At 46.9% G+C, this 27,673-nt stretch overlaps 1 protein-coding gene across 2 annotated transcripts in view; it reads left to right on the forward strand.

The window, feature by feature from the left end:
- LOC115084727 overlaps positions 1-27,673 on the forward strand; it is a 793,897-nt gene that overhangs the window by 585,546 nt on the left and 180,678 nt on the right. For both annotated transcript variants that reach the window (XM_029589965.1, XM_029589966.1), the window contains one exon: positions 3,783-3,908. In XM_029589965.1, coding sequence (XP_029445825.1) covers positions 3,783-3,908 — 126 coding nt within the window. The remainder of the gene's footprint in view (positions 1-3,782; positions 3,909-27,673) is intronic.

The raw sequence follows: 27,673 nt of genomic DNA on the forward strand, positions 1-27,673 counted from the left end.
TTTTCCCCCGACCCCCCGTTAGCGGGGGTCCTGTCTTGCATCCAGAAACTACTTAGAGGGGCTCTTGGCCCTTCTAACAGCCAGGGTGGTGGAACCTGTTCCTCAGGAGCAGCAGGGTCAAGGGTTTTACTCCCATTTCTTCCTGATTCCAAAGAAAACCGGAGACCTCACTCCCATTCTGTATTTGTGGCCTGAACAGATTCCTAAAAAGGGAAAGTTAAAGATGGTAGTATCCTTGGGCACAATAATTCCCCTGTTGAACCAGGTGGACTGGCTTTGCACCCTCGACCTGAAGGACGCATACGTCAACATCGTGATCCTCCCAAGTCACAGGAGGTACCTTTGCTTTGTGGTTGGGCTCCAGCATTTCAGTACCGTGTGCTGCCGTTCAGCCTTGCCTCTGTGCCGCTGGCTTTCACAAAATGCCTAACTGTGGTGGGGGGGCTTACCTGAGCCAGCTAGGGGTCCAGGTGTTTCCATATCTGGATGACTGGCTGGTCCAGAGTGACACATAGGCCAATGCACTGTGTGCACTTCGCAATATCATTCAGGTCCTGGAGCAACTGGGGTTTTTAATAAACTACCCGAAGTAAATCTCCGCCTATTGTCGAGGCTGGCTTTCATCGGGACCATGCTGGATGCGACACAGGCAAAGGCCTTCATGCTGCACAACCAGGGCACATGCCCTGGCTTCCCTGGCGGGGGAAAATTCAACAGTGCAGACTAGTAACGGCGAGGCGTATGTTGCAGTTTCTAGGACACATGGCTGCGACCGTAGATGTTGCTCCTTTTGCCCGTCTACATATGCCTACAGTACCTGAATGTAATCCACTTTGAAGTGCTGAAAAAAGAAAGTGCGAAAAGCGGAATATAAAAATAAATATGCGCCGAGCCCAGTGGGCCTTGCGCTCCCAGTGGAGACAGGCCACTGCGGGCCTTCAGGTTCGCATCCAGGTGTCCCTCTCACTCAGGACTTCCCTGACTTGGTGGACATCCCCACTGAACCTGGAGTGGGGTATTCCCTTCTGATCACCCTCACCTCAGGTTGTGCTTTCCACTGATGCGTCCCACTTTGGTTGGGGAGCCTATACCGATGGCTTCCGCACAGGAGGCGCAGTTTCAGATAAACCTCTTGGAGCTAAGAGTGATCCAGTATGCACTGTGGGCCTTTCTGGGGATCGCTTGGCCAACAAGATCATCCTCGTTCGAACAGACAAACCAAGTGGCCATTGTGGTATATCAACAAGCAGGGGGGGTACTAGATCCTTTCCTTGTTAGGAAGCAGTTCAAATCTGGAGCTGGGCGGTGGCGCATGGGATGTTTCTCAGGGCCATGGACTAGGCGGGCTCAGAGAACACCCTAGTGGACCAGCTGAGTCACACCTTCCGGCCCAACGAGTGGTCCCTGAAACAGGAGGTAGCAGACTGGATCTTCTGTCTCTGGGGGGAATCCAGATGTGGACCTGTTTGCCTCCCTCAGTAATGCAAAGGGTCCCTGGGTACTGCTCTCTGTCCTGGTTGGGACGGCATGCCACCCACGGGCGCCTTTGTCATCCATTGGGGGATGGGCCTCCTTTGTGCCTATCCGCCTCTTTCCATTAGTGACAAAGACTTCCCTGAAGCCTCTCCAGGACCCAGGGGTCCATGATCCTTGTTGCCCTGCATTGGTCGAGACAAGTGCTCGTTTCTATCTTATGCGAGAACTGTCCAGGCGGAGCCCGATCCGTTTGGGGATGGCCTTAGACCTCCTCTCCCCAGGAAACAGGGCAGGCTGCGCCATCCCAACCTCCATGCCCTGTCTCTCACGGCATGGATTTATTTATTTAAAATCTTTTCTATACCGTCGTTAAGCTAGTTGCCGTCACAACGGTTCACAATAAGGCACATAATTTCAAACTTAAATGTGTTGAATTATATTAACTAAACAGGTGCCATCAAATACTGTAACATAGTTTCATATTAAATATTACTTAGTGGTTGTGATAAGTCATGTCTACTTTAAGTATATCGGCTATAAGATAAATTAACACTTTAGTCTGGTCCTCTGTTGTTGATCCTACAGCCTCTGGACCTTTCAGAGGACATAGCCTGGGTCCTGGTTGCTTCAAGAAAGCAGTCCCCTGGGAAGTCTTATGCCTTAAAATAGAAGAGGTTTGCCATCTGGTATGAGTAGAAGGGCCTCGATCCCTTCTCTTGCCCTATCCTACAACTCCAAGACTATCTGCTGCACCTCTCAGAAGTGGGATTTAAGACCAATGCCTTTCGGGTGCATCTCAGTGCTATAGGAGCCTATCACCAGGAGGTGGACGGTTCGCCCATCTTGGTGCACCCTATCGTGGGGCGGTTCATGCAGAGGCTGCTTCAGCTGTGGTCCCCAGTGGTTTCTTGGGACCTGAATATGGTGCTGACCCAGCTGATGAAGCTGCTGTTTGAGGTGCTGCACTCGTGCGCGCTCAAGCATTTGACATGGAAGGTTGTCATCTTGATAGTGGTCACGTCGGCGTGCAGAGTCAGTGAGTTGCACACCTTGGTGACTTATCCACCCTATATGAGGTTCTTCCACGATGGGGTGGTTCTGCGCACACACCCTAAGGTCTTACCGATGGTGGTTACAGATTTCCATCTTAACCAATCTGTAGTCCTACCTACCTTCTTCCCCTGGCCTCATGCTAGCCCGGGAGAGGGGGCGCTGCACATGTTGGATTGTAAGAGGACCGTAGAGTAGGCTACAGGCTGTCCACCCAGCTGTTAGTCGCAGTTAGGTGGAAAAAGACAATCTCCTTCTGCTATGACCAGGCGGGACTGCAGCTAGAGGGCCACGCCAACGTGCACTCTGTAAGGGCCGTGGCGGCATCTGTTGCCCACCTGTGTGCAGTTCTGATGGGAGAGATTTGCAGGGCTGCGACATGGAGTTCTTGAAATATCTTCGCTGCACACTGTTTGGACAGGGATGGCCGGCGAGTTAGATTCTGCCAATCTGTCCTGAGAAATCTCTTTCAGCTGTGAACCCAACTTTTCCTACCATAGGCCCCTGTTTTTAGTTTAGGCAGTACCCACTGTTACCAATAGCATCTCTGTTGTTGTGCCCATTGGCACCTGGTTTGTTGTCTATTGGTCCCGCTGGATTGGGTCCAGCCTGTAGCTAGGGATTCACCCATGTGTGAGGACTACCATCGTGCTTGTCCTAGGAGAAAGCAAAGTTGCTTGCCTGTAACAGATGTTCTCCTAGGACAGCAGGATATTAGACTTCATGAAACCCGCCTGCCATCCTGCGGAGTTGGGTTTCTCCTGGTTGGTTTATTTTTTTGTTTTCTCGTATCTATGTACAAGACTGGAGAGAGACCCCACATGGATGCAGGGATAGTGGCATGCTGGACATATTCAGTGTGCCAGCCAAAGTTTCTAGAAACTGACAGAAGTTTTCTGTGCCAGGCTCCATCTGATGTCACCCAAGTGTGAGGACTAACATCCTAATGTCCTAGGAGAACACCTGTTAATTTTATAACTACATTGTAGAAATAGTAGCTAGTAAAGGAAAAGTTGAAAAATCTGATACTTTCGTACTTTCACACTTGAACCAGATTCTGATGTTCTGTTTGAATGAAAGCTCCTTTATGATTTCAGATTACTAGTAATAGATCTAGTTAAAATGACAAGCTAGACTAAAAAATGGAAAATATCACAAAATTGTTCATTGTTAGTTCTTTATAAGTTAATTTAAACTAGATCTGTGTAGCATTCTAAGTAATGAGAGAATAAAATGCTTTTTTATATATATGGCAGGAAACCTTTGAGATTGATTCGGACAACGAAGCATATTCAATAATAACCCTTACAGAGAGTCTGACTCATGCTTTGAAAGGATACTGTTTTCAGCAGAAAGCAATTGCCAAGGCAAATGAAATAAATGTAAGTATTCTCTTCTTTATACAGCTAAAGAAGTGCAGTGAATACTCCATGTTTTTAAATATTTAATGCTGTTTATACTGTTTTATAAGCTTAACTAGCAAAAAGTGCCCAGCACTGCTTTAGATAGTCTAGTCTGTAATAGCCTGAGGTGGGGGGCGATATCTGTTTGTGTGTGTTTGGGGGCATATGTTTGTGGGTGCCTGTGTGTTTGCATGTACAAGCTGGTGGATGTGAGCTTGTGTGCACCTCTGTATATGTGCCTGCCTATCCCTGTTGTGGGAGCATGAGAGACCAGGCTTTGCAGTCAGAGCATTACCCAGCATTGCTCAAGTTTTCTGGTTAATAGCAACCTATATGCATGTAGGTGCCTGTCTATATGTGTATGCATGAGAGTGTTTGGGTGTCTGTGTGTGTCTAACAGTGCTTTAAAGAGCATATTGTCTTAGCACTTGAGTACCTTGCACTGTCCTGGGAGTCACTTGGTAGCCACAGATACATGAGCGACCGACTGACCAACCAACACTATATAGATAGATTATAGCGAGAGAGAGTGAACACAAACGAACATGGGGTTCATTTGGAATAAGATTGGAAGTTGCGGGGAATCAGATATTACACATGAAGAAACTTAGATAGTATGGCAATTTCTTAGGTTACTAAGTCAGACCAAGCGTCCATCAAGCCTAGCATCCTGTTTCAACAGTGGCCAATCCAGGCTGCAAGTACTCAAAAACCAAGTACATTCCATGCTAGTAATAGCAGCAGCTATTTTCTAAGTCAATTTGATTAATAGCAGGTAATGGAATTCTCCTCCAAGAACTTATCCAAACCTTATTTAAACCCAGCTACACTAACTGAACTAACCACATCCTCTGGCAACAAATTCCAGAGTTTTTTGTGTGTTGAGTGAAAAATAAATTTCTCCGATTAGTTTTAAATGTGCTACATGCTTTCTCACAGGACAAGCAGGATGGTAGTCCTCACATATGGGTGACATCACAGGATGGAGCCCAATCACGAAAAACTTCTGTCAAAGTTTCCAGAACTTTGACTGGCCCCTACTGGACATGCCCAGCATGGCACTAACCCTGCAGCCAGCAGGGGTCCCCCTTCAGTCTTCTTTTTTCCGCGCAGCAGTAGCCTCGCGGTGTAGGAGCTCTGAAGAGATTCCTGACAGGAATTTTCCTCACGGCAGTTAATTAAACTTAAATTGCCCTACAGGGGTCCCTCCTCTAACTTTTCTTATGCCACGGTACTCTGGTAAGTTTTTGACCGTCTTTCATCGATTACCATCGAGTTTGGCCCTCGCGGCCTACTGGCCATCGACCGTATCGTGGCTCGATTTTTTTTCTATGGCCATGGCGTCGGGGTTTCGTCGGTGCCCAGACTGTACTCGTAACATGTCTATCACAGACCCTCATGGAGTCTGTGTAATGTGTTTAGGCCATGAGCATGATGTCCTGACTTGCACCAAATGTGCCCTCATGACACCAAAAGGTCGCAAAGCCAGAATGGAGAAGATGGGACTCCTCTTCCGTGCTCACACCCCGACGCCGTCCATCGCATCGACATCGGAACTGGCACTGTCGAAGTATCACCAGCATTGACCTCCGTCCGGTGACCGCCGCCATCGACGTCTTCACGGCCATCGACTCCGTTACTCCCCCTCAAAATCGAGGGGATCGTAGGGAGAAACATCGGCATCATAAGTCTCGGACAGTCGAGGGAGCGAAATCATCGACCTCGCCACCGTCCGAGCCACCATCGAAAAAGCCCCATCCAGAAATGGCACCGACCATTCCTGTGACTGGGAGATCGAGGCCACCCTCACCCGATCGGGGTTTGGTAGTCGCGATTCTGCCTGTAAAGGTGGTCCCTCCGACTGTGCCTCCGCCTCCCTCTTCCGTCACGGAGCCGGGGCTGCTTGCTCCAGGTCTCCGGGAAGAACTGGACCGGCTGGTCCAGGAGGCCATCGACAAGGCAATGCAATGGCTCCAGGTTCCTCCAACACCGGCACCGAAAGTGGAACCGGTCATCGACCCCATGACAGCAGCGCTGGCACTGCTGCTATGCCGGATGGAGGTGCTCATGACCGCCCTTCCACCGGTGATTCCCAGGGCTTTTCAGGAACGCCTGTCAAATCACATCATCCTGATTCAGACAGACAACCAGTAGGCCATGTGGTACATCAACAAGCAGGAAGGCACAGGCTCCTTCCTTCTGTGTCAGGAAGCTGCACAGATTTGGTCAGAAGCGCTCTCCCACTTGATGTACCTCAGGGCCACCTACTTGCCGTAGTGGACAGTGTCTTGGCAGACAAACTGAGTCGTGTCTTCCAACCGCACGAGTGGTCTCTCAAACCCTCGGTAGCGAACTTCATCTTCCAACAATGGGGTTATCCCCAGACAGACCTCTTTGCGTCCCCTCAGAACCAAAAAGTTGACAATTTCTGCTCCCTTCATTCGGAGCGAGCGCTCTCTACCCAGAGATGCATTCTCCCTCTCCTGGGCAACCGGTCTGCTCTATGTATTTCCTCCACTTCCTCTTCTCTCGAAGACTCTCGTGAAGTTACGTCAGGACAAGGGAACCATGATCCTGATAGCACTTCACTGGCCACGCCAAGTGTGGTTTCCAATACTTCAGGATCTCTCCATCCGCAGGCACATTCCAGCGGGAATGGACCCGCATCTTTTCACTCAAAACAACGGATGCCTACGCCATCCCAATCTTCAGGCCTTGTCTCTGACGGCATGGATGTTGAAAGGTTAATCCTTCAACCACTTAACCTTTCAGATTCGGTTTCTCGTGTCCTGATTGCTTCACGGAAACCTTCCACAAGAAAATCTTATTCCTATAAATGGAAAAGGTACACATCATGGTGCACTTCGTAGTCCCTTGATCCCTTTTCCTGTCCAATCCCAAGGTTTTTGGACTATCTCTGACATTTGTCAGAGTCAGGTCTAAAAACCTCTTCCATCAGAATGCTTGTCAGTGCGGTAACTGCCTTCCATAAAGGTGTCAGGGATGTCCCTATATCAGTACAACCCCTCGTAACACGATTTTTAAAGGGCTTGCTTCATATCAAGCCACCTTTACGTCCTCCGGCCCCTTCTTGGGACCTTAATCTGGTTCTCGGTCGGCTCATGAAAATTCCATTTGAGCCTCTTCATTCCTGTGACCTAAAATATCTCACATGGAAAGTGATTTTCCTTTTAGCTATCACTTCAGCTCGCAGGGTTAGTGAGTTATAGGCCCTAGTTACCTATCCGCCTTACACTAAACTCCTGCAGGACCAGGCGGTACTCCGCACTCACCCTACATTTTTACCTAAGATAGTTTCGGAGTTTCACATCAGTCAATCCATCATACTACCTACCTTCTTTCCCAGGCCCCATTCCAATCCAGGGGAACAGGCTCTGCATACCCTTGACTGTAAACGGGCTCTAGAGTTCTACCTAGACCGTACACTTGCCCACAGGAAGAGCACTCAGTTATTTGTCTCTTTCCATCCCAACAAATTAGGGTAACCTGTGGGTGAGCAGACTTTCTCCTCCTGGTTGGCGGACTGCATATCTTTTTGCTATTGGCAAGCAGGCATTTCTTTTGAAGACCGTGTCAAAGCACACTCTGTGAGGGCCATGGTGACTTCAGTAGCACACCTACGATCGGTGCCGCTTCCTGACATTTGCAGGGCTGCCACGTGGAGTTCTCTCCACACTTTCACAGCCCACTATTGCTTGGACAAAGCCGGAAGACAAGATTCCATTTCGGCCAGTCTGTCCTGCTTAATGTATTTCCAAAGTGACGTACCTACACCCTTCCGCCTGCCCGGTGGGGTTCTGGATGTCCTCTACCAAATTCCACCCCAGTTGTTGTGGCTGTTGCACGCCGTTGGGTACATTTGGTGCATGTTCGGACATCCTCAGCTCGGTACTCACCCATATGTGAGGACTACCATCCTGCTTGTACGTGAGAAAGCAAATGTTGCTTACCTGTAACAGGTGTTCTCACAGGACAGCAGGATGTTAGTCCTCCCGAAACCCGCCCGCCGCCCCGCGGTGTTTGTTTCGTAACGTTTTGTTATTTTATTTTTTGGCACTGCCTGTAGCTTTCAAATAAGACTGAAGGGGGACCCCTGCTGGCTGCAGGGTTAGTGCCATGCTGTGTATGCCCAGTAGGGGCCAGTCAAAATTCTGGAAACTTTGACAGAAGTTTTCCGTGATTGGGCTCCATCCTGATGATGTCACCCATATGTGAGTACTAACATCCTGCTGTCCTGTGAGAACACCTGTTATAGGTAAGAAACATTTGCTATCCCAGTCATAGCATCTCAGATTTCTTATGTGTGTATGTTTGTGTATGTATGTTGTGTGTATTTCTTATGTGTGTGTATGTTTCCTCTGAGGACAAGCTGGATGGCAGTCCTCACACATCGGCGACGACATCCAATGAAGCCCTGTATGGAAAACCTTAAGTTTTCCTAGCGTGTAGCAGATGGATTCAGGACCGATGGGGTATAGTGTACTCCTGATAGCAGTTGGAGACGGATCATATTTCAATCTGACGTCAGCCCTAGTACATATACCCCTGCAGGAAGTGCAGCTCCTCATATTTTCCGTCTCCATAGCGGTTAGGGACTCTATGCATGCTCTCACAGTGTTAAAGTAATTTTACCAAAGAAAACCAAATTGAGAAGAAATCTTACCTCTACTGTCACCGCTGTCCTGCGGTGACACCCATTGGGTCCCTCCCCCAGTTCAGAATTCCCGAGGTGATTACCGCGATCACTCGGAGGTAAGCTTTGGTCCGGCAGCCGACTCTCGGCGGGGACTTAACCCCCAACATCGGGTGAGGCTGAGAGGCAGCGAGTGTAGCCTCGAGCACGGTGGTGAAGGTATTTTCCCTCTCCCCCCCGCAGCCGGAGACCGCCCGGAACGAGACCGGGAAGCGCCAAGACAAGGTAAGGAAGAAATCTATTTAAAAGTCTCCGGTCTCCGAAGCTCGAGGACACGCACAGGTCGCCAGCCGTGACCAGTGCCACTGGGTTGATCTGCCTTAGCAGGGCTAGACCCCGGTCAGATCAGAGGATCCTCCCATGTGGAGACCCTCCGAGGTGGTCACCATATTGTTCGCGTGGTCGCCGTCACCATCTTGCTCTGTTCGCCGCCCTGTCCGCCGTTCTGATCCGTGTGCATAGAGACAACCGTGTGCACAAATACCTTGTGCACACAACGTCGCGCGTCCAAGGTATGTGTGTGCACAAGCGACGCGCATAGCCACGCGCTTACTGTGCCGGGCGCATAACTTCGACTTGTGCGCACATCTCCCTGAGCGTGCACCCAACCTACGCGCACAACTTCGCACACCGGAGCGCACAACTGTATTTTACGCGCACAACCCATGGCACCACCAGAAAAGAAACTCAAGGCTCAGGGCCTTTGCCCAGCATGCCACATTAGAGCCGCATAGCATGAGGCCACTACCCGGTACCGGCTGGAGCCCTCCCCAGCCGGTACCAGGCTCCAGCCTCTCGAGCAGTATGCTGGACCTAGCATTGCACAGCAGGACCCCCCAGGGACACGGTGCCTCTTAGTCTAGACCCAGCATCTATCTCTTGGGTGGAATTCTTTAAAGTTCTGCATACCTTCATCCACATTCAACCGGGGCCTCCTATTAAACGGCCACAGGCTCCACCAGAGGATCTCAACATATTGGGACCCTCTATGCCCAGGGAAGTGATCCCACCGCACAGAAGCCCCACCTTCGGGGACATGGACAACTCAGATGAGGATTCAGAACCCCTGGTGGAAGGGGAACTTCACCAAGGACGAGCTTCCAGACCTGGTCACACACAGCTTAAAAGAGCTTGCTATCCTGGGCACAAGTGCCTCGGGGGAACCTAAGACGAACCCACTATTAGAGAGACTCCGTCAGACCTCCCACCATTTCCCACTATTACAAGCCGTCCAGCAACTAATTGACCTGGCAGCCATGTACCCTCTGGACCCAGCCCTCAAAGATCTCCTGGCATGTCCGAAAGTGGATGCCATGATCTGCGCGGTTTCGAAGCGCACTACTATTCCGGTGGAGGGAGGAGCAGCACTCAAGACAGATGTCTTGAATCTATCCTCAAACTGTCCTTTGACGTCTCTGCTATGTCTTTACAGATCGCGGCCTGCTGCGCCGTGGTGCCACGCGCCTGCTTAGCACAGACCAGGAACAACACTCCTGGGGAGGCCCTGGAACCAGCAGTATCATTTCTCGCGGACGCCGCTTCTGATCTGGTACGCACAGCAGCTAGAGGAGTGTCATCCGCCGTGACAGCCAGAAGACAAATCTGGCTCCGAAACTGGTCCAAAACAAGATTCACAAGGATGCCTTTCAAGGGAACACTTCTGTTCGGAAGTGAACTAGGGAAACAAGTCCCCACTGCTGCGGCTACCGGAGGACAGGAATAAGAGAAACCAGCGATCTTTCCCCCGAACCTCCAGGGGCAGAGGATCACAGCGCTTCAACCCATATAGAAACACATATCAAGCGGCCCGCCCCGCAGGCCAGAGCCAGTCCTTTCGGAACAATCACAACAAAAGGGGAGCCAGCTCGGGCTCAGGCCCCAGCCGCACCCCACAATGAAAATCAGCCGACCCATCCAAAGGAAGAAGCCATAGGGGGCAGACTTGCCCTATTCTACCAAAGATGGGTCGAGAGAACTTCGGACAAGTGGGTCCTATCCATCATTCGAGAGGGATATTACCTGGATTTCCACCACCTTACTCCAGACAAGTTTGTGGAATCTCCCTGCCATGACCCTTCCAAGAGGACAACAGTGGAAGCTACACTGACCAGATTGCTACACCGGTGCCTCCACAACAAATAAATACTGGACATTATTCCATCTATTTTATCATCCCCAAGAAAGAAGGAACATTCAGACCTATCCTGGGCCTCAAGGCGGTCAACCGTCACCTGAATATTCCTCGCTTCCGCATGGAAACCCTACTCTCTGTAATAAGGGCGATACGACCTGAAGGGTTCCTTACATCCCTGGATCTGTCAGAAGCCTACCTACACATTCCGATCCATAAAGAACAACAGCGTTTTCTACGCTTCTCGATACTGGACCAATTCCGGACACTACTTTTCGGGTTAGTCACTGCACCCCGGACGTTCACCAAGATCATAATGGTGGTGTCAGCAACACTGAGGAAGGAAGGAAACCGCGTGCACCCTTATCTAGACGATTGGCTGATCAGAGCGAAATCCCCAGAGGAAAGCCACCAGGCAACCAACAGAGCCAAAACTCTACTGGAGGGCCTCAGGTAGGTGTCAACACAAACAAGAGCTGCCTGCAGCCCTCCCAATCTCTAGAATACTTGGGAGTCCGGTTCGACACCAAACAAGACAAAGTCATCCTGACACCGACAAGGAGATCAATACTGATGACCCAGTTACGAACCCTGTTGAGCGAACTTTGCCCCACAGTATGGGATTACCTACAAGTCCTTGGCCTCATGGCATCCACACTGGAAGTAGTGCCATGGGCACGAGCTCACATGAGACCCCTACATCGCTCGCTACCATCATGATGGAATCCACTGTCCCAGAACTACACCATAAGTCTTCAGCTCCCGGACAGTGTTTGGGCCCAACTACGATGGTGACTACAAGAAGCCCATCTGAGCCAGGGAATGAGACTATCCTCATCAACCTAGAATCCTACTCACCATGGATGCCAGCCTAGAAGGATGGGGAGCGCACTGCCAGGAGCTAACCGCCCAAGAGCAATGGAACAAAGAAGAGTCGGGATGGAACATCAATCACCTAGAAGCCCGGGCAGTCAAACTAGCCTGGCTACGGTTTGTTCACAGACTCCCGAGACAAGGCGGTCAGAGTAATGTTGGACAACGCCACAACAGTGGCCTACATCAACCATCAGGGAGGAGCCAGAAGCCAACAGGTGTCTCTGGAAATAGACCTCCTAATGTAATAGGCGGAAGTGAATCTTCAAGAGATCTCGGCCGTCTATATCGCCGGGATAGACAACGTCGCTGCAGACTACCTCAGCAGAGAAAGTCTAGATCCAGGAGAATGGAGGCTGTCGACCACAGCATTCCAATTGATAGTAAACCGTTGTGGAACACCAACCATGTACCTCCTGGCAAACCGGTCCAACGCCCAAGTACCCAGTTTCTTCAGCCGCAGGAGGGAACCCCAGTCCCAGGGAATCGATACCCTGGTACAGACCTGGGCACAGGAGACTCTGTTATACACCTTACTGCTGTGGCTCCTATTGGGTGCAGTCATCCACAAGATAGAACACCACAGGGGACCAGTACTTCTATTGGCCTTGGACTGGCCAAGAAGACCATGGTACGCAGACATGCGAACACTGACGCTACCTCCACACAGAGACCTGCTCCAACAGGGACTGATCCTCCACGAGGATCCAGCTCGATTCTCTTACGGTCTGGCCATTGAGAGGACTCGCCTAAGGAAGAGCGGATACTCGGGGGCAGTAATTGACACCCTTCTCCGAGCACGCAAGTTCTCCACATCCCTAACATACATAAGTATTTGGAGTGGAGGAGTAGCCTAGTGGTTAGAGCAGTGGGCTATGAACCAGGAGACCAGGGTTTGAGTCCTGCTGTCGTTCCTTGTGACCTTGGGCAAGTCACTTTACCCTCCATTGCCTCAGGTACAGACTTAGATTGTAAGCCCTTTGGGGATAGAGAAATACCTACAGTACCTGAATGTAAACTGATGTGATATGTTAGATTGAATGTCGGTATATAAAAAAAAAAGAAAAATATTCAAAGCCTGGTGCGAGGACCACAACATACCACGCTCAGTCAAAATTCCTACGATTTTGGAATTCCTGCAGAACGGCCTACAGAAGGGATTGTCTCTCAACTCCATCAAGGTACAGTTGGCCGCATTGTCATGCTACAGAACCAAAAGCGAGAGCGGCAGCATAGCCTCTCACCCGGATGTCTCCTGCTTTCTGAAAGGAGTCAAACGAATCCTACCACCCCTGAAGTGGCCCGTGCCTCTGTGGAACCTCAACCTGGTCCTAGATTTCCTAGCAGGGAACCTCCTTCAGACCTCTCCGCAGCCTGTCTCTCAAACTATTAACACTGAAGACAGCCTTCCTGCTGGCAGTCTGTTCGGCCTGTCGTATATCTGAGCTACAAGCACTGTCCTGCCGAGAGCCGTTCCTCAGACTCACCCCGGGAACCATCCAGTTACGCACAGTTCCGTCACTTCCATCTCAACCAAACCATCTCGCTACCATCGTCAGATGAGCATAAGAATTCGGAAGAGGCTCGAAGTCTATGCCATCTCAACGTGGGCAGGCTCCTAGTCCGATACCTGGAAAGGTCGGAATTCGTACGAAAGACGGACCATCTATTCGTCCTTCAGAGCGGGAAGAAGCAAAGGGAAGCGGCCTCGCGAGCAGCCATAGCCCGCTGGATCAAAGAAGTCATCAAGGCGGCCTACGTAGAAGCAGGCAAGCCACCGCCTTTACAAGTCAAGGCCCATTCTACTAGAGCCCAGGCAGTGTCCTTGGGCGGAAACCAAGATGCTGTCACCCGCCGAGATCTGCAGGGCGGCAACATGGTCCTCCATCCACACCTTCTCCAGGTTTTACCGCCTGGATGTTCAGGCTCGGGAGGACACCGCATTTGCAAGGGCCGTATTAAGTGGGTCAAGGGCAGCCTCCCACCTGGTTCAGGAGTAACTTTTATACATCCCATTGGTCCTGAGTCCATCTGCAACACGCTAGGAAATGGAGAAATTATTTACCTGATAATTTTGTTTTCCTTAGTGTAGACAGACAGACTCAGCATCCAACCACGGTTGCAGTTACTCGTGGAATTCTCGGGGGATTCACGGGTAAGCCATGCTTTCCTTCAGCTAGGACACCCATCCTACTGGGTGTCAACGTTTCTCGGTTGAGGGCACTGGCGGTCTCTAGCTATAACCAATTCAACCGGTTCAAATTTATTAGGTTAACCAAGTTATAAAGTGAATCACGATATCCAAGTTATAAAGTTAGTCAAGTTATTCCAGTTATTCAGTCATACATATATCCACAATGCTTTGAGGAGAATACTGAAGAGCTGCACTTCCTGCAGGGGTATATGTACTAGGGCTGACATCTTTCAAATGATTCAAGGGTAAGCCATGTTTTCATTTACCTTGGGCATCCACCCTGCCGGGTGTCTATGCTTTCCGGTTGAGTGCACTGGCGGTCTCCAGCTATAGTCAATCAACCATTTCAAGTTAATCAAATTATTTAGTTAATCAATCAGTCAGTCACACATTTATCCACAATGCTTTTCGAGGAGAATACTGAAGAGCTGCACTTCCTGCAGGGGTATATGTACTAGGGCTGACATCAGATTGAAATCTGATCAGTCTCCAACTGCTAGCAGGAGTACACTATACCCTATTGGTCCTGAGTCCATCTGTCTACACTAAGGAAAACAAAATTATCAGGTAAGTAATTTCTCCAGTGTTTGTAGAACTTTGGCTGTACCTCTCTGATCTTGCCCATGGATGCATTATAGCTTTTTCCGCAGAGCCCTTTCGCTCGCAGCATGGTGTCTCACTTGCCTGTTGCTGGGATTTATTAGTTCTATTTTGCAACATAAGAACAAAAGAAATTGCCATGCTGGGTCAGACCAAGGGTCCATCAAGCCCAGCATCCTGTTTCCAACAGAGGCCAAAACCAGGCCACAAAAACCTGGCAATTACCCAAACACTAAGAAGAACCCATGCTACTGATGCAATTAATAGCAGTGGCTATTCCCTAAGTATAATTGATTAATAGCCATTAATTTAGTTCTCCTCCAAGAACTTATCCAAACCTTTTTTGAACTCAGCTACACTAACTGCACTAACCACCTCCTCTGGCAACAAATTCCAGAGCTTTATTGTGCATTGAGTGAAAAAGAATTTTCTCTGATTAGTCTTAAATGTGTTACTTGCTAACTTCATGGAATGCCCCCTAGTCCTTCTATTATTCGAAAGTGTAAATAACCGAGTCACATCTACTCGTTCGAGACCTCTCATGATCTTAAAAACCTCTATCATATCCCCCCACAGCCGTCTTTTCTCCAAGCTGAACAGCCCTAACCTCTTCAGCCTTTCCTCATAGGGGAGCTGTTCCATCCCCTTTATCATTTTGGTTGCCCTTCTCTGTACCTTCTCCATCGCAACTATATCTTTTTTGAGATGCGGCGACCAGAATTGTACACAGTATTCAAGGTGCGGTCTCACCATGGAGTGATACAGAGGCATTATGACATTTTCCGTTTTATTAACCATTCCCTTCCTAATAATTCCTAACATTCTATTTGCTTTTTTTGACCACTGCAGCACACTGAGCTGACTATTTTAAAGTATTATCCACTATGATGCCTAGATCTTTTTCCTGAGTGGTAGCTCCTAATATGAAACCTAACATCGTGCAACTACAGCAAAGGTTATTTTTCTCTATAATGCAACACCTTGCACTTGTCCACATTAAATTTCATCTGCCATTTGGATGCCCAATCTTCCAGTCTTGCAAGGTCCTCCTGTAATATATCACAGTCTGCTTGTGATTTAACTACTCTGAACAATTTTGTATCATCCGCAAATTTGATAACCTCACTCGTATTCCTTTCCAGATCATTTATATATATATATTGAAAAGCACCGGTCCAAGTACAGATCCCTGAGGCACTCCACTGTTTACCCTTTTCCACTGAGAAAATTGACCATTTAATCCTACTCTCTGTTTCCTGTCTTTTAACCAGTTTGTAATCCACGAAAGGACATCGCCTCCTATCCCAAGACTTTTTAGTTTTCGTAGAAGCCTCTCATGAGGGACTTTGTCAAACGCCTTCTGAAAATCCAAATACACTACATCTACCGGTTCACCTTTATCCACATGTTTATTAACCCCTTCAAAAAAATGAAGCAGATTTGTTAGGCAAGACTTCCCTTGGGTAAATCCATGTTGACTGTGTCCCATTAAATCATGTCTTTCTATATGCTCTACGATTTTGATCTTGAGATTAGTTTCCTCTATTTTTCCCTGCACTGGTCAGGCTCACTGGTCTATAGTTACACGGATCGCCCCTGGAGCCTTTTTTAAATATTGGGGTTACATTGGCCCCCCTCCAGTCTTCAGCTACAATGGATGATTTTAATGATAGGTTACAAATTTTAACTAATAGATCAGAAATTTCATTTTTGAGTTCCTTCAGAACCCTAGGATGCATACCCATCCGGTCCAGGTGATTTGCTACTCTTTAGTTTGTCAATCTGGCCTACTACATCTTCCAGGTTCACAGTGATTTCGTTCAGTTAGTCTGACTCATCACCCCTGAAAACCATCTCCAGAACTGGTATCTCCCCAACATCCTCATTAGTAAACATGGAGGCAAAGAATTCATTTAGTCTTTCTGCAATGGCCTTATCTTCCCTAAGAGCCCCTTTAACCCCTCTGTCATCTAATGGTCCAACCGACTCCCTCACCGGTTTCTTGCTTTGGATATATTTAAAAATGTTTTTATTATGAGTTTTTGCCTCTATGGCCAACTTCATTTCAAATGCTTATGTTTTATCCTATTTTCTTCAGATGGATCCTTCTTTCAATTTTTGAAGGATGTTTTTTGGCTAAAATAGCCTCTTTCACCTCACCTTTTAACCATGACTGTAATCGTTTTGCCTTCCTTCCACCTTTCTTAATGCGTGGAATACATATCGACTGCGCCTCTAGGATTGTATTTTTAAACAATGTCCAAGCCTGTTGAACACTTTTAACCTTTGCAGCTGCACCTTTCAGTTTTTTTCTAACTATTTTCCTCATTTTATCAAAGCTGCAGATTTATTTATTGTCCCCCTTCCAGTTATTAGTTTAAATTTGATCATGTTATGATCACTGTTGCCAAGTGGCCCCACCACCGTTAATTCTTTCACCAAATCTTGTGTTCCACTAAGAATTAAATCTAAAATAGCTCCCTCTCTTGTTGGTTCCTGAACCAATTGCTCCATGAAGCAATTGGTTAAGGACCCCATGACAAACAACCTCCATGTTTTTGTCATGGGGTCCTGCGCTCTTGTTTCTCATAGTTTCCCTAGGTATGTTATTTTGGTTGGTTTTCTTATTTTTCTTCTTTTGCTGTCATTTCCTCTCCGCAGTTGTGGGGCCTTTGGTGCCTGCCAGTTATCACCACCATCGAATTCAATTTTGCATCCCTTTTGTTTTGGTCAAACATGTCTAACAGGTTCCATCAATACTCCAAAAGAAAAGGACGCCCACCATACATCCTTTGCTTGGAGGCATTGCATGATGTCCAGGGTTGTCGCAAATGTGCAACTATGACCCTCAAAGTATGCCAGTCCCAACTAGAACTTATAGACTCTTAGGGCACCAGAAGACTGATCCATTAGCATCATAAACATCAAAAGACCTCTGAGCTGCATCGATGGAAGGAGCAGCATCGGTTTCAGGGGAATCCTCAGGAACATGGAGACAAGCCACCATCTGACTCTTCCCGATCATTGAAGGTGTCTGTGCTTCTTTGACTCCAGCATCAAGGAGATCTTATGCTGAGTATCCAGGGAAGCCAAATAAGTATTGGTCTCCATTGATGCCTGATGCTGGGAGCAGGGATGGTCCCGCGAATGCTAAGCACCCCAAAAGCAATTCTGAGATGAGAGCTCATCCTCTAAGCATGCCAGTGATTTGCAACAGACTCCACTGATCCTCATGTCTGCCACTAATTTACTTCTGAGTTCCAATGAAGATGTGGTCACATTTCCTGCCTCCCAGTAGTTGTTAGCATCGGTGACCTTTGAGGAGGAGTTGGACAAAAAGATCCAGCATGTATTGGAAAATGCCAGTACAAAATAAGTACAGTTCATCCTCAACCCTCTGCTTGATTCCCTTCGGGTGCTCAGCATCAGTGCCAGATTGACTACCACTCCAGTGTTGATCTCAAACTCCTCAGGAGAGGATGCTTTCCTGGGATATCAAAGCTCCTTTGAATCCAGGCTCAATCAGCCAGTTTTTGTAAGGAAAATGGTGGAAGCCATTCCTTTTTTTTTTTTTTTTTTTTTTTACAGATCGAGGCTGAGTCCAGAACCAAACTGTTGGAAATTCTCCAGTTTGTGGAACTCCCTAAGGAGATTGTGGCAGTCTCAATTCATGAGATCTTTCAGGAGGTATAGTAGGAAGGCGAATACAGTATATCTTGGCAGAAACTAAAGGCTAAGAGGTCCGGAAACCACTCCTCTGTGCCTCCAGAAAGGGATTCTAGGGCCCTTAACACTATTTGGGGGGGGGGGGGGAGGGGGGTGGGGAGAAGGTTTTTCAGTGTACTACTCAATGTCTGCACAGCATCCTATCGGCTCATGGGCTAGAATATGTGGGATATGCTGAAGCAAGCGCAGAAGGATGGCTGAGCATCTTACTCAAAAGAAGTAAGACACCCTGCAGTCACTGATGGGTTAGAGCAGTGTTTCCCAACCTTCTGGAGGCACACCAAACCAGGTTTTCAGGATGTCGATAATGAATGTGCAGAGAGGTTTTCATACATTGGAGACCTAGTGTATGCAAATCTGTCTCGTGCATATTCATTGCAGCAATCTTGAAAACCTTTCTGGATAGGTACACCTCCAGAAGAGGGTTGTGAAACACCGGGTTAGAGTGTGGAAAGCACAAGGTCCGCTCAACCATTTGTTTTCAAAACTGTATTAAGAGTTTCTGGTATAGAGATAGAGGCTTGCAAACTAACCTGGTTGCAAACCTCAGAACTCCATCCGAAAGTGCTGTCATGCCATATTCAAGAGAGAATCTCTTTGGAGATAAAGGAATTGGTTGAACAGATCAAGGATTACTGTGCAGCTTTCCAGCAGCTCTCCACTGGTACTCAGATCCTGATCTTCTGCCCTGGGCCTTGGGTATCTCCTGGAGAAGAAGAGGCACTTCTTCCACTCGAGGAGGCACTATCCTCTGCCCACTTGGTACCGTACGCAACGGAACCCTCATGCCTGACCAACAGAACCCTCATGCCTGACCAAGGCAACAGGGCACCTAAGCCCCAGATTGGATTGTAGAGAACATAGCCAAGATCCTGGTACCTGTGCTAGGGAAGTTTTGTGTCTGGGAGTTCAGCTACAGTTATATGTAAACCAGTTGCTCAGTGCAACCTTTGACATGTGAGTTGTCAGCATCAGCAGTAGAGGGTATAGATTAAATGTACTGGATCTCCTGCCAAATTGATGTCCAAACCCCAGTTGGGATCACTCATCACATCAGGAACTGCTTTTACTGGAGTTCTCCTCCTCCTCAGTAGCCAAAGCAGTCAAGCCTGTTCCACCAAGACAAAGAGGGTGGGAATTTTACACCAAGTATTTCCTTATTCAAAGAAAACAGTCCCATCCTAGACGTAAGGGTCTTTAACAAATTTATCAAAAGAGAAAAGTGCAAGGTGGCTTCCCTGGGCACCTTAATTCTTTCTTCAAAAAGTGAACTGATTGTTTTCTTGATCTGAAAGATGCCTACTCTCACATAGAGGTTTTACCTGGCCATGGAAAATATCTCCTGTTTGTTGTTTGAGATCATCACCTCCAGTATTGCGTTCTGCCTTTTGGACTATCATCTGCCCCATGTGTTTTAATGGGCTGTGCTAGTGATGAACTTACAGAAACTTGATGATTGGCTAGTTAAGAGCAAATCTCAGGCAAGAGCCAAGAAATCGATGAATATGACCAACTGGGTGTTAGAGATAGCATCTATTGTCAACTAATTTGCTAGCTATTTTATAGATTCATTTCTGCTGCATTGTTCTTTTTTTTTCTGCATTTCAATGTTTTGCATGTTTTAAAACCTTGATATATTTGTCCTAGCTTGATAGTGTCTTTGTAAGTTACTGAGTTTAAGCTTAAAAAAAAAAAAACCAAACAAACTTGTGTTCTCAGGGTCTGGTGTGTCACAGGGCACTCCAGGGGGGTCTTCAAGAACTACTTACAGGTTTCTCTACTGAGTCATCCATATCCACTGAGCTTGTGCCAGATAAGTTGAATATTAATTTGCTAGCCATAGTATAGATTGATTTGTTGTTGACATTGTTCTGCTCTTCTGCATTTCTGTGCTTTTTCATGGTTTGAAATCTTGATACATTTGCCCTAGCTTGATAGTGATCTTTGAATCCTTGCTAGTATGTATTTAAGTTACTGTGTTTGTTAATTTAGAAAAGAGGCTGATATCTACAAAAGATTTGTTCCCTCCCAACCCTAGTGTGTTTTTTTCTTAAATAGTTCTTCCAAGGACTTGGGTTAAATGAATAATATAATACCTATGTACCAATCTAACAGCTTATATATTAGTCACGATTAGCAGAATGTATTTTATTCAGTGTAACATTCGTGGTGCTTATGTCCCAAGGCCTACCATTTAGAGACTTAAGGATTGTCCAATTTGCTTTCAGCTGTCTGCAATGAAAAAAGAAGGTAACTCAGTTTTCAAAGATCCTCCCTTATTTTGCAACATTCAGAATATCTCCCCAGTTCCCACAGAGGATTCAGAAACCTAGGAATAAATGATTTACAGTGGGCAGTAGCAGAACAAGATAAGTGACTGTACACACTGAATTTTCCCAACTGTACAGTTTCCTGAATACCCACCCCCATTTCTTCAGAGAAGTCAGGTATCCAGGATTCAGAAACCCAGGAATAAATAGATTTTAGTGGGCTTTGGAAGAATACCCAGGAATAAATAGATATTAGTGGGCTTTGGAAGAATAAGGCCTGCAATGAAGACAGCCATTCCTCCCCACTGTTACCCTTATGTAATTCCTTTTCTGCATTGGATAATGAAGAAACTCCAGCAATAGAAAATGAAGCAATGTCTGAAAGAGACATAGTTATCTAGTGTAGCCAGAAACCATTAAATGTCATAAAAGGAAGTTTCTTCTCCTGGGAGACTCTCTTCAAAGGAACCAATTTGGGAGATCATTTTGTTGAGGATGCAAGGGTTAAATGCCTTCCAGGATCCTCAGCCACTAGAAATAACATCCAGATAGTCGATGCAATTGTAGAATAAAGTAGAATCTCTGATATCAATGTTATCATCCATCTGGGAACCAATGACCGTACTAGAAATAGTATCCTTCAAGCACAGAAAGATTTCCAAAATATTCAATTATTCTACCAATCAAGGACATATTAGAGAAAACATTAAACCTAGCGAACATGTACCTAGACATTATAAAACAACTGCTAAACCGAATGGAACTTGTGATTAATATTGAAAAAACAGAATTTCTACCCTTAGAACGAAAAAATATCGAAATCATCCAAACTCCAATAATCCTCAAAAACAACCAGAAAATTTAACTAGCAGGAAAAGTATGGAATAATAATGGACCCAGAAATCAATCTAAAACACATATCGCTAAAAGTAAAAGAAGGCTATGCAAAACTCATGGTATTCAGAAAACTAAAACCACTACTAACACTAGCTGATTTCAGAACAGTACTACAGGCACTGTTTTCTCCAGCACGGACTACTGTAATGCCCTTTTACTAGGACTCCCAAATACTAAGACCATTTCAAATACTACAAAACACAGCAACTAGAATACTAACCGGAAAAAGGAGGGACCATATAACTGAAACTCTAGCTGAATTGCATTGGCTACCTATTGAACCAAAATAAAATACAAAGCCTTATGTACCATACATAAACTAATACATGATGAAAAAGCGGACTGGTTAAACACAGCACTACGAGTACACGTCCCACACAGAAACCTTCATTCAGCAAACAAAGCTCTCTTAACCATTCCTTCAGTAAAGACAGCGAGACTAACACAAGTCAGCGAAAGGGCCCTATCTTTAGCAGGCCCCGCTTTATGGAACACTATGCCTCTAGAGATCAGACTACAAAGAGATCTCAAAACCTTTAAGAAAAGTTTAAAAACATGGCCTTTCAAACAAGCACTTTCTAAAGAAACAAAGAATAGAAAATATACAGGAAAGGCAGAAAAGCACCAACACACACAACCTATGTAATTATATAAAACAGAGAATATGATTTTTTACCTGTAAATAGTACCTGACAGGTACACTTGGGCATGAACTACATTAATAAATCGATTGTTTTTGTATATACCATATAAATGGGCTTGGACCGACGTGCTGCAAATGCGCAGTAGAGAGTAGCTCTACTGCGCATGTGCGAGAGCACATTGGTCAGAGGGGAGCCCAGCGGACGGCTGTCTGGAAGCAGCAAGTAGGAGCGGCGGTGGCAGCACAGATGGTCTCTCTGTCTCGTGTTCGGGGAGAAGCAGCAGCGGCGGCACAGATACAGAAATGGGAGGGCGCCGGGAGTCTCTCTCTCTCGTGCGCCTCTCCACCGGGCTCGGTGATGAGGCGCGCGAGAGACTCCCGGCGACCTCCCATTTCTGTATCTGTGCCGCCGCCGCTGCTTCTCCTCGCATGCGAGAGAGAGAGACCCCCCCCCCCCCCGGAGACCTCCAATGGAGGAGCAGCGGCGGCGGTTAAGTGTCAGGCGGGCCAGAGAGAAGAAGAGGGAGTGGAGGAGGGCTGAGGGAGAGGGAAGGGGTTGTGGAGGAGGTGGGAGGGAAAGGAAGAGGATGTGAGTAAATGGGGAGGGTAAAGTGTAGTACAGAAAAAGGGAGTGGAGGAGGGCTGAGGAAGAGGGGGGAAGGGAAGGTGAGTGGGGAAGGAAAAGGGAAGAGGATATGACTGAACAAGTGGGAAGGGTAAGAAGTTCTGGAGAAGAGAAAAAAGAGTGGAGGAGGTGGGAGGGGAAAGAAGAGGATGTAAGTGGGGAGGGTAAAGTTGTGGAGTACAGAAAAAGGGAGTGGAGGAGGGCTGAGGGAAGGGGTTGAGGAGGTGGGAGGGATAGGGAAGATGAGAAGGGATGGAAGGAAGAGGATGTAAGTGGAAAGGGTAAAGTGGAGTAGAAAAAGAGGGAGTGGAGGAGGGCTGAGGGAGAGGGAAGGGGTTGTGGAGGAGGTGAGAGGGGAAGGAAGAGGATGTAAGTGGGGAGGGTAAAGTTGTGGAGTACAGAAAAAGGGAGTGGAGGAGGGCTGAGGGAGAGGGGAAGGAAAAGGGAAGAGGATATGACTGAACAAGTGGGAAGGGTAAAAGGTTCTGGAGAAGAGAGAAAAGAGTGGTGGAGGAGGGCTGGGAGAAGGGAAGGGGTTGTGGAGGAGGTGGGAGGGGAAGGAAAGAAAAGGGAAGTTGTGGAGAACAGAGCGGCTCTAACCGTGCCGGTCTGAATGATGGAATCTCGCCCGTTTTAACGGGCTTAACAGCTAGTTATGATATAAGAACATAAGAAAATGCCATACTGGGTCAGACCAAGGGTCCATCAAGCCCAGCATCCTGTTTCCAACAGTGGCCAATCCAGGTCATAAGAACCTGGCAAGTACCCAAAAACTAAGTCTATTCCATGTAACCATTGCTAATGGCAGTGGCTATTCTCTAAGTGAACTTAATAGCAGGTAATGGTCTTCTCCTCCAAGAACTTATCCAATCCTTTTTTAAACACAGCTATACTAACTGCACGAACCACATTCTCTGGCAAAAAATTCCAGAGTTTAATTGTGCGTTAAGTAAAAAAGAACTTTCTCCGATTAGTTTTAAATGTGCCCCATGCTAACTTCATGGAGTGCCCCCTAGTCTTTCTACTATCCGAAAGAGTAAATAACCGATTCACATCTATCCTTTCTAGACCTCTCATGATTTTAAACACCTCTATCATATCCCCCCTCAGTCGTCTCTTCTCCAAGCTGAAAAGTCCTAACCTCTTTAGTCTTTCCTCATAGGGGAGTTGTTCCATTCCCCTTATCATTTTGGTAGCCCTTCTCTGTACCTTCTCCATCGCAATTATATCTTTTTTGAGATGCGGCGACCAGAATTGTACACAGTATTCAAGGTGCGGTCTCACCATGGAGCGATACAGAGGCATTATGACATTTTCCGTTTTATTCACCATTCCTTTTCTAATAATTCCCAACATTGTTTGCTTTTTTGACTGCCGCAGCACACTGTACCGACGATTTCAATGTGTTATCCACTATGACACCTAGATCTCTTTCTTGGGTTGTAGCACCTAATATGGAACCCAACATTGTGTAATTATAGCATGGGTTATTTTTCCCTATATGCATCACCTTGCACTTATCCACATTAAATTTCATCTGCCATTTGGATGCCCAATTTTCCAGTCTCATAAGGTCTTCCTGCAATTTATCACAATCTGCTTGTGATTTAACTACTCTAAACAATTTTGTGTCATCTGCAAATTTGATTCTCACTCGTCATATTTCTTTCCAGATCATTTATAAATATATTGAACAGTAAGGGTCCCAATACAGATCCCTGAGGCACTCCACTGTCCACTCCCTTCCACTGAGAAAAATTGCCCATTTAATCCTACTCTCTGTTTCCTGTCTTTTAGCCAGTTTGCAATCCACGAAAGGACATCGCCACCTATCCCATGACTTTTTACTTTTCCTAGAAGCCTCTCATGAGGAACTTTGTCAAACGCCTTCTGAAAATCCAAGTATACTATATCTACCGGTTCACCTTTATCCACATGTTTATTAACTCCTTCAAAAAAGTGAAGCAGATTTGTGAGGCAAGACTTGCCCTGGGTAAAGCCATGCTGACTTTGTTCCATTAAACCATGTCTTTCTATATGTTCTGTGATTTTGATGTTTAGAACACTTTCCACTATTTTTCCTGGCACTGAAGTCAGGCTAACCGGTCTGTAATTTCCCGGATCGCCCCTGGAGCCCTTTTTAAATATTGGGGTTATATTTGCTATCCTCCAGTCTTCAGGTACAATGGATGATTTTAATGATAAGTTACAAATTTTTACTAATAGGTCTGAAATTTCATTTTTTAGTTCCTTCAGAACTCTGGGGTGTATACCATCCGGTCCAGGTGATTTACTACTCTTCAGTTTGTCAATCAGGCCTACCACATCTTCTAGGTTCACCGTGATTTGATTCAGTCCATCTGAATCATTACCCATGAAAACCTTCTCCATTACGGGTACCTCCCCAACATCCTCTTCAGTAAACACCGAAGCAAATAAATCATTTAATCTTTCCGCGATGGCCTTATCTTCTCTAAGTGCCCCTTTAACCCCTCGATCATCTAACGGTCCAACTGACTCCCTCACAGGTTTTCTGCTTCGGATATATTTAAAAAAGTTTTTACTGTGAGTTTTTGCTTCTACAGCCAACTTCTTTTCAAATTCTCTCTTAGCCTGTCTTATCAATGTCTTACATTTAACTTGCCAGTGTTTATGCTTTATCCTATTTTCTTCTGTTGGATCCTTCTTCCAATTTTTGAATGAAGATCTTTTGGCTAAAATAGCTTCTTTCACCTCCCCTTTTAACCATGCCGGTAATCATTTTGCCTTCTTTCCACCTTTCTTAATGTGTGGAATACATCTGGACTGTGCTTCTAGAATGGTATTTTTTAACAATGACCACGCCTCTTGGGATTACTTTTGTAGCTGCTCCTTTCAGTTTTTTTCTAACAATTTTTCTCATTTTATCAAAGTTTCCCTTTGAAAGTTTAGTACGAGAGCCTTGGATTTGCACACTGTTCCTTTTCCAGTCATTAAATCAAATTTGATCATATTATGATCACTATTGCCAAGCGGCCCCACCACCGTTACCTCTCTCACCAAGTCCTGTTCTCCACTTAGAATTAGATCTAAAATTGCTCCCTCTCTCGTCTGTTCCTGAACCAATTGCTCCATAAAGCTATCATTTATTCCATCCAGGAATGTTATCTCTCTAGCGTGACCCGATGATGCATTTACCCAGTCTATATTGTATATATTGTAACCGAACCTTTTGGCACCTGTTAGAATGTATGATAGTACCATTCACCAACCTTAATTTATGTGCCTATATGTAAACCGTTGTGATGGTATTTAACTTAGCGACGGTATAGAAAAGTTTTTAAATAAATAAAATCGAGGCAAGAAGATTAGACGCATGGCAAAGACCATATCATTTTCAGAAGAATTACCTGCCAATGGAAAGGGGAAGGAAAGGCTGTGCTATATAGAGAACTTCAATGCTTGGCTAAAAAAATGGTGTAAAGAAAGTGGTTTTAGATACATTAGAAGCTGGGGAAATGTATGGAGCAATAGAAGATTCCTGAACGTACCTGGATCAGTCCAGACTGTGGGTTGAGCCTCCTTTCCAGCAGGTGGAGACAGACTAAAACTTGAAGGATGCCCTATATCAGGACAGAGCCTATCCTCTAACCCTTCAGTATTCGTCTGTCTCCAGCAAGTGCAGCATCTCCCCTTCGGTTTGCTGCTGTAGGCTAGTCAGCCTTCTCTTATGTCTTCTTAGGCTCAAGCAAGTACTTCTGTTAGTTCTCTTTGTAAAAAAAAAAAAAAAAGGGAAACATTGCTGGTTTTCCTTTTTACTGATTTTTTGTGTGGGAGATGGCTCCATCTCCCAGCTCTTACCCGGCTCAGGGGGGCTTTGCCTCTTTTGCAGGAGGGGATTCCCTGCATAGCCTGAGTCCATGTATGCTCCCAGGTGTGGGGACCGATGCTCTCTGGGCCTCGTTCCCCCTTTGGCTGCCGAGAGGGTTTTTGAACCCGCTGCTGCACTCATTAAAAAAAAAAAAAAGGAACAGTTTTAAACTCTAAATAAGTTGCAGGTACTCACCTACCTCTAACTTACTTGCAGCAGTTGACCAGCTTTTTTTAATTTTTCTGGTCATAGCAGGCCTAGAACCGGCAGCCAGGAGGCAGCAGGTTTCCCTCCTGCTCTCTCCAGCCCTGCAGGCTGTCACTCAAAGCTTTTTTTCTACTTTTTTTCTTCAGCCGCGGCTCTGCTATGCCCCGGCATGCAGCCTGCCTCTTTTCTGCAGCCCCCTTCGAGTTTTTTTCGAAGGAGCTTTTTCTCTGCCTCCCTGCCAGGTGGGGAAGGTCCCTCCTCGGCAGGGACGGCAAATTTAGCTTGGGGATCGAGTCCCCAGAGCTTGGCTAGGCCTTTCCCGGGTCGGGAAAGCCCGGGAACGGCTGCCATCTTGGATTTTTTAACTGCTCCGTTTTCGGAGCTCCCTGGGGCTGGGGGGCCGATTGTTTTTGCAGCTACCCCCTGATTTGAGCCCCCCAGGAAGAGATTTTTGCTACCTCCTCGCCTCTCCCTTCCCCTCCCCCACCCGGGATTTTTGGGGCCGGGAGGTGGAAGGTCCCCTACTTGCCCCCCCCCTACCGGGGGACAAATCAATTTAAAAAATAAAAAAAATGAATGAATTAATTAAATAAGTAAACAAAAATTCCCTGCTCCATGCCGTTTATAGTTCGGCTGGCTGCTGAGCCCCCGAGGTCCCTTGGGGCGCGGGTGGTCCTGGAGGTGCCCCCTCCCTGTCCCCCGACGGCTCCCGGTCCCTTTAGCCAACCCGGGTGCGTTAGCTAATCTTCCTGGTGCCGCCTCTTGTCCATGGATGTGGCCCCGGTCCTGGCGGGATCCTGGTTTTGTCAGGTGCCTTCTCATTTCTTTCCCGCCCAAACAGTTGTGCCTGCGGTTTCGCAGGCTCCCCGGTCAGGCCGTGCCCTGAACGAACTCCCCTCTAGGGGGCATGCTTTGTTTGGGAAAAAAAAACCAAACATAATTACTCCGTTGACTCCTTCTGCGGTCGTGTTTCAGGAGGGTTTTTCCGGTTTTTCAAGCGGCCCCGGTCTGCCT

Source organism: Rhinatrema bivittatum, chromosome 2 (assembly GCF_901001135.1).
Source record: "Rhinatrema bivittatum chromosome 2, aRhiBiv1.1, whole genome shotgun sequence".
Lineage (NCBI taxonomy): Eukaryota > Metazoa > Chordata > Amphibia > Gymnophiona > Rhinatrematidae > Rhinatrema > Rhinatrema bivittatum.